The sequence below is a fragment of the Chironomus tepperi genome, unplaced genomic scaffold, assembly GCF_022539635.2.
Source record: "Chironomus tepperi strain 1889 unplaced genomic scaffold, CSIRO-AGI_Ctep_v1 contig_309, whole genome shotgun sequence".
NCBI lineage: Eukaryota > Metazoa > Arthropoda > Insecta > Diptera > Chironomidae > Chironomus > Chironomus tepperi.
The window spans coordinates 2,233,644-2,246,063 of NW_027226431.1; the positions used below are offsets into that span (position 1 = coordinate 2,233,644).

The following is a 12,420-nucleotide window of genomic DNA, read 5'->3' on the forward strand; positions in this document are numbered from 1 at the left end:
CAATTTAATGATGTTCAATGAACTTGACATCTTTGTGCATTACGCTTACTACGCAAATTAAAATAGTTTCGTTCCCTTATCTGTGTTTTATTAATTAATCTCGAATATTAGCCTTGAAGTTTTGCATTATTGACTTTTTGAATTTTTTTGACAGTTAAATTTTGTTAAATGGGATAAATATTTGGGTATGAAAAATTAGTACTAAAAAATTATCCCGTAGAATGGGATAAATATTTGGGTATGAAAAATCAGTACTAAAAAATTATCCCGTAGAATGGGATAAATATTTGGGTATGAAAAATCAGTACTAAAAAATTATCCCGTAGAATGGGATAAATATTTGGGTATGAAAAATCAGTACTAAAAAATTATCCCGTACAATGGGATAAATATTTGGGTATGAAAAATCAGTACTAAAATAATATCCCGTAGAATGGGATAAATATTTGGGTATGAAAAATCAGTACTAAAAAATTATCCTGTAGAATAGGAAAGGTCAAGAAACTACTTTCGTCAAACTTAACGAATATTATTTAAATCTCAAATAACCGTTAAAAGCAAAAAAAGAAAAACAATGACTTAAAAATTCTTAAATAAACACAAAAATCATTGTGTTGATCTATTTAATTCAAAATTTATTCAAGATATTTTTATTGATCAGAAAAAGAGAAAAGGTTAATACATGAAAATATTGATGAGAAAACTCATTACAGTGTTCAATTGTTTTTCAATGTATCACATGTCATCATCCTCTTTTCTCTCATCTTCTTCAATTTTTGCATAAATCTCAGCCCTGTGTTGTAAAACTTCCTTTACAATTTCCAATAAAAGTTCCTGTGAATCAACCATTTGTCCAATTTCAGATGCAACCTCCTCAGCAAGCCATGGAGTTAATTTTTGTTGCAAGTCTTCCTTATTTTCAGCCTCTCTAACCGATTCTATTGATTCTAGAACGCTGGGTAAGAGATCTGCAATGTGTCCTTGGAGGAGCTTAGCTGCTGTTATGCGCTCGTTTAATCGAAGGTGTGTGACTTCTCGCTCATCCTCTTCAAACTTGCAACGGGTCTGGAAGTATCAAAATGTCTTAATTTCATTCATAATACCAAATCCAGCTACAAACCTTTTCACTCTGCAGCATAATCTCCTTACTCTCAAGTCGTCTCAATTCCGCCAATTCAGCTTCTCGATTTGCCAACATTTTATGTTGTTGCTCTCGAAGATCGGCAATTTCCTCTTCATGAACAACCTCTGTTAAAGCTTGCTGCAATGTGGTACCTATAAGTGACTCCAGAATTGTATGGACTTCATTATCAAAGTCAAATAATTCTCCGTCAACAATTTCTGTTGATGCATCTACGCCAATTTTTGCTATGGAAATGAAAATGACAAAATAATGAAAAGCATGCGGAATGGCACGTAAGCATGAACATTATACCTGTTACGTAAAGAGGTGTTGGTGGACGTTGCAAGTAAAGATCTGTTTGACAAGATTGCTCGATTTCTGGTGGACGTGAAAATAACTAAGTTGGGAAAAAAGTGGAAAATTTAGTTAGTCATGCCTGGACATTTCATAAAATTCAGTTCCTTACTTCTTCTAAATATTTCTCTGTTTGTATTGTTTCATGCTTTCTGCCTTTAACTGGTGGTGGTGTGCCAATAACTCCTCGTTGATTTCGCGACACTTGACGCTTCCTTAAAATTTGTCTTCGTTTTGCTTCTTCCTCTTTTCTTAAATTTTCACACTCAGCCTTTAAATTAGAGTTGGAAGTGGAAATATTTAAAATAAATAGGTTCAAGAATGTATTTAAAGACCTAGATACAATGATGGTACACAAAAATTTAATGGCAACTACTTTTTTGTTTAGACTGTAAATTGGATTTACTGACATGCTTTTAATTGCTTTATTTTATATGAAAAGTGTAAACGTAAACAGGTTAAGTAAATTTAGATTCTTGATGTTGAGCGTGCTTCGTATCTATTTTTGAGATTATAGAAGAGGAAATATGTTTAATTTAATCACATGTAAGTTAGCACTGCCATGCACCAGTAGCTTAGTATATTCAAAATAAAAGCAATTTCAATTTCCGGATAGACAAAAGCATTCAAATTGTATATTTTTTAACATTTTTTCATATCTTTAGACGGGCAAGGATTTAGACTTTATCAGTCAGGGTTTTCATTACTAGTATCATATTGCATGCAGTACTGATACTCAACATCCTAGTGTATATATGTATTTCATGCAGTTAAAGAGCATCTGTGGAGTGATTGGGAAGACACTCGCCTCATATTTAGTATGGTTAGTTTATACAGCAATTTTAGACATTCCTACTGATTAATGGACAAGGTCGAGACAAAATTGGAATTTTGGACAATGTTTGTTCAAGCATGTATCGGTAATCCACTCCATTACTCTTGTATCTTAATAGGTTTACATATCTGCAAACCTATTACAGACATATCGCAATGTTTGGTGAATAACTAGACCTCCGGTCAATTAATGACTTTTATGCGGAACGTTCCATAAAAAATGCCATTCGTTGACTATAGGTTTAGTTATTAAGTAGGCATTAGGTCATATTAGGTAATAAAAGATTGTACAAATGCTCGTGGATGACCAAAGAATTCTTGAACGGAAGCTGTCTATAGAGACAGTTTTACTCTTGGTATTGGTAATTGGCAGACGATAGCCAGCGATAGACTCAGCTTTAGGTGCCATTTGAGAGAGGTTATGATTGATAATTGATCTGTATGACAATCTAAGAAGGTAAACAAGTAAGAATCTAAATATTAAAATCCAAATTTTACAATATTACACATCAAACCATCCAAAGTAGCTGCCATTAAATTTCCATGCTACACTAAGCTATTCTAACAAGTAAAAAAATTTCAATTATTCAAAAAAATATCCAATTAATTCTACAAAAACTTCTAATTAAAATAATTTAAATTTCAAGATGAATCCTGCATTACCTTTCCAGACAATAGTCCAGCGTAAGCAAAATAAGGATTCCACTTTAAATACGGATATTAAGAAAATCAAAAAACGTGCCAAAAAAAGGTGAAGAAAAAAAAGTTTCAATCATCAAAAGTCATCAAAATAGTTTCTTTTTTGTATGTCAAGCACCAACTTTAAATTACTATATCCTACACATTACATCTATATGGATTGAAGGGTGATAAAGCTTGCTAATTTATCACATGTGTATTGACTTACAGGTTGTAGATTTGTTGATGCAAAGTTACTTCCACGAACCACCCGACGATCATACATCAAATTTTGACATGGCTGACTTTCTCTGGAAGGAGTTAAGGATATGATGGAGAGATTAGTGGTTGATTTGAAGGTTAAGTCAGGGTTAAATTGATCATTTAATCCAGTGGTGGGCAACCTTTAATTTTTTGCAGCACTCCTTGGTGGCGAGTCTCGACAGAAACTGTACATGTCATACAGTTCATGTTCCGCGACACACAGGTTGCCCACCGCTAGAAAAGGCTTTGAATTTAAATAAATCCATCGGATTAAAAATAAATCCACAAGATTAAAAATTGAATCCAATGGATTTTAAATCAAAAAATTTCCATATCGTCACTTCCAATGAGTAAACAAAATTATTCATCACTAAATTAAGAAGCAATAAGGCCTGACATTTCCATTCAAGTCATTCACCCCACAAAGAAAATTATATACGTATTGATTTACGCTTGTTATAAGCAATTCCTTACATATTTTATAGGCTACAAATTTCACCATAAAATTAAATATATGAAAAACATGGAATTCATTAGTTTGGCATTGACCTTCCAGCAATGAGCAATTTTCTTTTTCTTTTTTAAAAATCACAACAATGGTTCATCGCATATTCGTGAGCATTAGGGACTTTATATCGTTGATGTTCTACATACATAATTCATGCAAAAAAAGGTATCCTTCATGACTATTTTTAAAAATCAAATCGTGTGCATGACAACAAAATTTTCTTGCCTTTTTTCGTACCTTTTCAATTTTTCATTTCATAGCTGATTGTATTGCGAATGACTAGAATAAGTTTCTCGGCACTACTTCCGTTCAATCGCTCATAGAATAAGAATAAAAGCTAGTTATATAGTAATTAATCAAAATGATAGCAATATAATATCGAAAGGAAATGGTGTGTTTGTGTAGGCTCTAAAGGTAATTTTCTATGCTGTAATTTTTATATGAATTGCTGTCGTAAATAGATTACAAAAGGCTTTATATTATATAAATAAAACGATCAAAAAGTCATCAAGGATCATCTTACAAAACGCTTTTTGATAGTCATCAGTCATTTGGATTATCTCTTTTGTTATTTGACTTTATTGGATATCATTTGACCATCAAAATTTGTAAATTTTAAAGGTCAAGGATGAACATTTTGAGTTAACCGTTTTTTTAAATTCAAATTTCAAGTTTTAACGAAAAAGCTGTTAAATTTGAATTTTGAACTTTCCTGAAATTCAAATTTGAACTTTCAAATTCAAATTAAACCGTTATTTTAAAGCTCAAATTAGAATTTAACCGTCATTTTGAAATTCAAATTTGAACTTCGGGAAAATTCAAATTTCAAATTTAACGGTTTTTTCGTTAAAACTTAAAATTCCTCAATATTCAAACAAATAATCAATAATTCTTTGAATTTCAACCCCAAAAAGGGAAGTTCCAGTCTTCCTCCTTAACATCGGCCACTTTAAACTAAACAGACTTGCGTGGGAATTCAAATTATTTGTCCAGGAAATCAATTGTCTACAACTTTTTTGATGACGTAATGGGAGACCTTCATAGCTACATATCCCCCCTTTTAATAATCGAAACATTTTCATCATTAATGTCATTATTAAAAGTCACGAATTAAACAACATTGTCTAATTGATTTCAATCGATTTTAATTTTTCATACACTCGAATGTTCACAGGTATGTGTGGCTGCTTAGTGCAAGCAATTTTCATATTCATTCTGATTGAAAAGTACAGATTATTCGTATGCATAAATTAAAATTGTAGAATGATCTACATATTCATTGGATATCACTATGAAGCACGCTGAGTTATGGGAATTTACATGTTTTAATGTATGGTTAAGGATATGAGGATATTTCCTAGACAAAAAGGCTGTATTTAGCACAATGAATGTGTCAGGTCACTACAAAGGTAATCTATACCCCAATTATAAAGTTCAATTCCTTTATTCTGTCAATAAACTTTTGTAATTACTAAATCAAGAAAATATGCCATCATTTGAAAGTCACGAATCAATTATTTCCAACAAGATGATTATTTAATTACTGTGTACTAAGTTCAAGAACCTAAAATTCTCATTTAATAATCTAATTTGACGAAAATAACTTTTTTTAAAAGTTTAATTCCTCTTAGCAACTTAGCTTTTGGGTCGTTCACTCACGAGTTCTATTTGAAGCGATTTTTGAGATTTGCACTAAGATTCAGACACGTAGAGCTGAACGTTCTCAACTATGACATTGTTATATCAGTGGATTTTCAAAGGATAATTGGGAAAGTGTTGACATTGATTTTTAAGAAGCAGAGTATGAAGTAAAGTTAAGTCGATTTTGGATAATTAAGCATTTTTTACTGACTCAAGTCAATTCCACTCATAGTTAATTGCGAAAATCAAATCACAGTCGGCTTAGTGTAAGTTGAGTCGACCTCAAAATGTAAAAATGCAGCGAATCGAACTATACCTAACATACAAAGAGTATTCTCACAAAATTATCAAAAAATGCTCTTTGTTTGTTAATATATTAAAACTTAACAGACAAGAACCAAGTCCAAGTGGACAAAATACGTTATAGCAAGTTAATGTCTAGTTCTAACGTATTTATGTCCGCTCGGCAAGCTAATGTATATGCTCATAAAATTAAGCATGCTTAATTGTATTGATTCTGTGTTGTTTTAATGAGCAGAGTTGCAACAAATTTTCAAGAAATTGTATGGTGCCACAGGTGCCTGTTTTGCAACCCTGCGCATAAGCTAGCTCATTTAGGTGAGTATGCACATTGTATGTAAGGAAAAATGGACTTAATTAGCCGTTATGTGGTCATCAGGACAACTTTACGTATTACTGTTAATATGGCAACGTAGCGGCGTCCTAATGAACACGTTATACTGTTCGGGATTGTCACACAATCTAACATAACCTTGAATTCTTAAAATCATTAAAGCTTTATCATGCAGAGCTTTAATTTGACTCTATTTTGAGTTCGAATTGACTCCTTCCATAATTCAATAATACTCCTAGCTCTGACATTACATAACAAGTAAACAACACCTCAACCAATCAAAGAAACAACTTAATGGACTTATCAAAAGCACCAACACTCTATCACCTATCAAAAAAAAGCTCAATTATTTGCTATAAAGAAGAAAAAGCAAAACTGACATGCCATCATACAAAAAAAATTATTGCGACTAAACATTGTCTTAAATATTGATTTCCAATTTTTTTCTGTTCTTCATGCACAAAAACAGAATATACAAAATAAAAACAATCATTTATCACGAAAAGTGTGCGATTGTTTAGATTAACAGCACTTTATAGATTTTAGTGTGCAATAAAATCATTATCATTTCTAATAAGTTGCTGCTATAACTTTTATACAGCATAATTTGAGTGGAGTGGCAAAAATTAAAGAAGTAGAAGGAAGCTTTTGATATGAAGAAGTAGAAGGAAAACAACTCGCGAGTAAACGCACGTACGTCAATGCTAATTCATCACTTTTATGAAATTCAAATTTTATGTATACACGAAAAGCTTTTGCAAAATTAATGTTGTTTAATATTTGGTAAAGGCTTTGTTTCTATGCAAATAAGAAAAGTCTGGATGTTTTTTCAGTTTCGGGCATTTAACTCAATATGGTCGAATAATAAAGTGGAATGACAGGATGTTCATGAATGACGTCTAATTAGAACAGTGGTTAGCAACATTTGTGCCGCGGAACACTAGGATCCCGCCAAAATGTATTGAAATAGCAATGAACCGTATGGCTTATTGTGTGAACCAGAGTTGTAAAACAGGCACCTGTCGTAGCCAAAAACCCTACCGTTATCTAAATGGTGCCCTCGAGCGCCTTCGACAAGCAAGTAGGTAAGTATGAACCGTATGCGTTGTGCGGTTTTTGTCTAGCCTTACAAACAAAGTGTGCCGCGAAAAAAATAAGCCTGCTTGTCAAGCTTGCCCAAAACTGATTTAGAGCTGCGTTGTTGAAGCTTTTTTGTGCCACGACTGAAATTAGTTCCGCTATGCGTTTCGTGGTATGTCCAAAAGATGATGGCGTCTTTATAGTGTGTCGCGGAACACAAGTTGTCCGCCACTGATCTAGAGCTTTATAACACAAAATTATGAAGCTTTAACCCGTCAAAAAGACAAATTTTTACATTGACGTCATTTAGGAATTCCCCCAGCCAGTATGAATATTTCATACAGACTTAATCTAAACAACAAGAAGATTATTACGCACTAAATGAAAGGCAAAAAAAGCATTTCTTTATCTGATTTTCCTTCTGCTAGAATTTTTTTTTTCATTAACAAACGTAGTCGAAAGGCTCGAAATAATTATATACAAAATAGCTTGTAGAGGTCAATTCCTGCGAATCATTTACGAGAGTCATAAAATGGCATAATAAATTACATACTATTCATTATGGAATATTGTGTGGTTAGTTTAGTCTACAATTTCTAGACTCTAGAATTATAAATAATATGAATGCACCGAGATATACATCTTTAATTAATTAAATAGAGCACGTAATAGATTGCTTTGGGTAAATTTTCAATTGTAACTGTCATTTTGAATTTGAAAATTGTTTCGTTAAAATTGAACTTCATGATTTTGAACTTTATAACAACTTTAGAATTATTTTGGGAATTTCTGGAGTTTATGGAAGTATTTGCTGGATATTGAGCATTAGAATTGATCTTTTTTACTGCAATTTATCGATTTAAAGCATCAGAGAACTTTAATTTCCACTAAATTCTTCGAAATTATCAAATTTTCAAGTTTGTTTACAATTTTTCTATCATTGTGTTAGTGAAAATTCAAATTTATCCGTTAAAAATCAATTCTAATCACAATTTTTGATTTAATTATCTTTAATGTACATTCATAACTTAAACAACGTCAATTATTCATCAATTTATTCCAATGTCACAGAAAAATCTCATTAACGCCTCATTTTAGGACATCAAAGTATCGCTCGGGCATCATTAATTCATTCATAAACATACAAGTGAGCAATAAAAAGTCAGAAATTCCTTCTGATAACCTTGCGATATGATTCCTTCATACACATTTTTTAAAACTCCTGCATACATGTATTAACATAAATTAAAAAAGCTATAAATTTTCCACTTTCCCCTGCAATTTCCTTAATAAATTTACCTTGTCCTTGTAATTTTAACACCCGTAATTTTATAAACTGCATCATCAGCCTTCTCAAAACGTCCATCAATCTGATCATCAAATGTTTTAATATTTTTACTGATTAGATTCACATTACGATGAACAATTTGATTGAATGTGCTATTAATACTGCTTTGTTTGGAAAGAATATCACGTCGTTGCTTATGATCGACATTAAGGATACGGGGATGGCTAGCATATGCATAAACATGACGTGCTTTCGCCACTATTTCTTTAACAATTGGTGGCGGTTGAAGGAAAATCCCACGAGGTACTGTGGTTATGAATAGTGGACGTTTAATTATAGATTCATCGGATGATGCCTGGATAATTTATTAATTATAGCATATTTTTTTTTGTAACTATTCAATACCATAACTACTCACTTCCTTTAAACCTCGTCTACTGTTTTGAGCTTTTCTATCACTTTCTCGACTCGATTGTCGCTGCAATTTCTGTGGCTTTTCCAATTTTGTCAATTTATCGATTATTTGTGCTTCTAAATTTTCAACATCAGGCGACCGATTGTCATCATCTGATGGCTCACGTCGTCTTAATGGACGTACAATTGCTTCTGGTTTTGGTGTTGCGCCAACAGTTGTTGATGGAAAATTCTCACCAGTTATAATACTATGAATCTCACTCGTAGCCGTCTTTAAATTCTCGTCAGCAATCTCACTCTGATTTAGAGGAACTGCTGGCATGTTCTTTTTTTCGGTTGCACACACAAAAGTTTTACATTTACACTTATTTTTTACGACTTTATAGGTAATATTGTTGACAAAAATGAAGGAATTAAATTAGATTACATTATGCCTTTATTTTGGAGACATTTGACCAGAGAAAATGTAAATTTTGCTCCAGAAACCAATGCATTAACTTGTTAACCAAAATTAAACTTGAACGCAATACATAAAATTATTATAATTGTTTGTTATTCTATAAAAATCTGTGAATAATATCCCTATTTCGTTTAATTAAAGGAATCAGACACAGGGTAAATGTTAATGCATATCAAATTGACCTTCCTTACTTTGCTTTCAATATAATTAACAATCTAACAAATTATTCAACAATATATTCCTTCTTATTATCACATTCTTAACATTTTTCACAATTTTTATCACATTTATCACATTCTTCGTTAAAATTTTCAAACTTCAAATTTCCGTTGAACTTTTTAAATTTCAAATTTCCGTTAAACTTTTAAAACTTCAACTTTCGACTAAATTCCACAGAAAATTATTCACATTCCGAAGCTTTAAAGCTCATACATTGTACTAAGCGAATGAAAGCTATTAATCCACAACTTTTCCCTCATAAGTTCAGCGGCCGAATGACCAAACAGTAACGATGAGGGTAGAAAAAAACATGTTGGTGGTCAGTTTGTTGTTGTTGTTGGACTTTTAATGGAAAGTAAGAAGGAAAGGAGGAAAATAATGAGGCAGTTTCGTGCATACACGTAAGGGTTTTGTTGGAATAATAACAATAAGCTGTGGTGGTGAATGTAAGAAGAGAGAAAAATTATTGAATTTTTTTTTCCTTTTTACTTCTTCTTAACTCTTTTTTCACTTTTTTTCTAATTTACTTTATGTACTTGAAAGTAATTTTCGAATTAATGTAGTATTATTTATATTTGAGTAATAGTCATAAGACGTAAGAGATAATGACAATAAAAAAATTATTATTTTTAACTTTCAGCTATTCGTCATGTAAATTTCACATCATATCACGTGAATAATGACTTTTTTTATTCCTTTAATTCATCCCCTCTTTATATGATCGCATATAGCTTATTTTTTTGGAGCAATTAACCCGAATTATGAATTTTTGTATACGGTTAAATGCTACAACAATCGAAGGTAATTTATGTGTGAATAGTATCCATGTACAATAATGCAATAAAGCGTATCGAAATAATATAAAATATACCTAATTTTAAGGGTCATCTTGTATTGTAGATGGGGGTTGGATAGCGTGATTTTCGTTGCTAGTGACGCTAAGATTTCCCTTTATTTAGTTTTTATATTTACATTAATATCGAAAAATATATTTTAGTATTTAAATATTTATAAGATTTTTAGAGGTCAATAAAATTCTCAGAATTCTTTAGAATTTGTTTAAAAGAAGCATTTTGTGCTGTATTAATTTTTAACGAATTTGAAAAATTCAAATTTCTTCATTTTTTTTCTAGAAAGAATTCAATGTTTTTGAGAGAATTATGTAGATTATAAGGAGAAAGCTTCAACAAAACAACCAAATCTCCAATTAAGCTATAGTTTCCATTCCTATCTAACTCACTAAATACTTCCAATTTGAACTTCTTCTTATTTCAAGCCCAAAATTGATTTATTTCAAATAATCCAAAACGTCAACAAATCAATTCGTTAAATTTAACGAAACATTAAAGAAATTCGTGAAATTCAACGAAACATTCCAAAAAACTTTCAAAACACTAATGACCGTTACAGTTTAATTTCTCAATTTCCTTCTCAATACAAAGCAATTCGTTAAATTCAACGAAACATTCCAAAAAAACTTTTCAAAATATTAATGACCGTTACAGTTTAATTTCCCAATTTCCTCGTCATTATCCACCCTCATTAATAAAATAATCATAGATGTATCCATAAAACTATGTCAATAGTCAAATTATTATTGATATTATGAACTGGGTTAACATTATTACATTCTCAATATGCCCTAAAGTGTGAGAAAAAGGAAGCTTCAACATGTGTCACTTAAAAATTTAAAATTTCTTGTGATGTAAACGACAAAACTTGAAGGCAATCTATAAAAAGTCAATGAATTGTCGTTACAGATATAAGAATTGGAATCAGATCGATTTGATTGTTGTTGTTGTAAAGGCAATAAGACATTATTTTTAAAAGACAGAAGCTTGCATGTCGGTTTTTTATAATTTTGACACATCTGTTTGAGCTAAATGCTCATTATGCAATGACGTCAAGCTCAGATATCACTTTCTTTTTCTAGAATTGAAATTTATTCATTTCACAACGGCGACACATCCATTATAGGAATAAAATAAGAATACATTTTCATCGGACGTACGATTAAGAGGTGAATGACTGTTTTAAGAATTTTTTTATATTTTTCGCAGTAATTAATGCCTTAAGCTTAGAATTTCACATGCAAGAAAATGCCCTTGAACTTACCTTTGAAGGTTTAAATTTTCTCGAATGAGTTTGCGATTTGTGTAAAGAGCACGAGGCGTACTTGTCCACGTATAAATGCCTTTATATTGATTCGGTGGCGGGCAATTTTTATTCCATCTAACGCCAGCATTTTGCGGAAAATCCAACAACAGAATGTCCTTTTTACTTTCAACACTCGTGCCTGGATCTAATTTTGATCGTTGATTTGAGCATGTAGGCATTATTTAAATCACTTTTTTCACTTTTTTCACAAGAAAATGTCAAAATTATAAATTTGAAATTAACCTTGAATTCAAATTTAAAATAATAAAAGTTAAACAACGGAAGGAATTCGCGCCTTTGCACAATCTCAACAAAATCAAAACTATCTATGGCTTGTTTACCAAAACGAAATAGATTCACGAAATTTCACAAATGATGAGTTGTTGTTATTGACGATTTTTGTTGATTTTGAATCATATGGTTGCTAAGAGAATTTTTTTCATTTTAAAATTTTTATATTCGTCCACGTTTTGGGCATAAAATTGATTTTTTAAGAAGAATTTTTCATCGTCAGCTTTTTGAATTTCAAATTTAACTGAATCTGAATATCAATATGTTGATTGAGATCAGCACGAAATGAATTCAAGTTCATAAACTTTAACATCCTTTATTAAAATCAACAAATTAGTCGCACGTTTGTCGTTAAGTAAATAAATTTGAATTTTGTAAGAATATTTGTATTGACGCTAACTTCAGGTTGTAGAAATTTGAATTTTTCAAATACGTTATTTTCAATACAAAGTCACAAGTCATGCTTGTAAACGTG

The 12,420-nt window shown here is 31.2% G+C and overlaps 1 protein-coding gene across 1 annotated transcript; it reads right to left on the reverse strand.

Annotated features, from left to right (window-relative positions):
* Positions 1–579: 579 nt before the first annotated feature.
* Positions 580–9,747, reverse strand: Rsph3 (Radial spoke head protein 3). The gene is made up of 7 exons (XM_070643250.1): positions 8,823–9,747; positions 8,416–8,759; positions 3,219–3,300; positions 1,590–1,748; positions 1,436–1,520; positions 1,121–1,368; positions 580–1,065 (listed from the first exon to the last, which is right to left on the reverse strand). The coding sequence occupies exons 1-7, from the start codon at positions 9,138–9,140 to the stop codon at positions 736–738; spliced, it is 1,566 nt and encodes a 521-aa protein (XP_070499351.1). The 5' UTR covers positions 9,141–9,747; the 3' UTR covers positions 580–735.
* Positions 9,748–12,420: the final 2,673 nt, after the last annotated feature.

What these genes read in the sequence shown, in the direction of transcription:
- Rsph3 (XM_070643250.1), bottom strand. Translation starts at nt 9,140, where the DNA reads ATGCCAGCAGTTCCTCTAAATCAGAGTGAGATTGCTGACGAGAATTTA. An exon ending in GTAGACGAGGTTTAAAGGAA is followed by an intron (nt 8,760 to 8,822) that starts GTGAGTAGTTAT and finishes TAAATTATCCAG; the next exon opens with GCATCATCCGATGAATCTAT. An exon ending in GTTAAAATTACAAGGACAAG is followed by an intron (nt 3,301 to 8,415) that starts GTAAATTTATTA and finishes AACTCCTTCCAG; the next exon opens with AGAAAGTCAGCCATGTCAAA.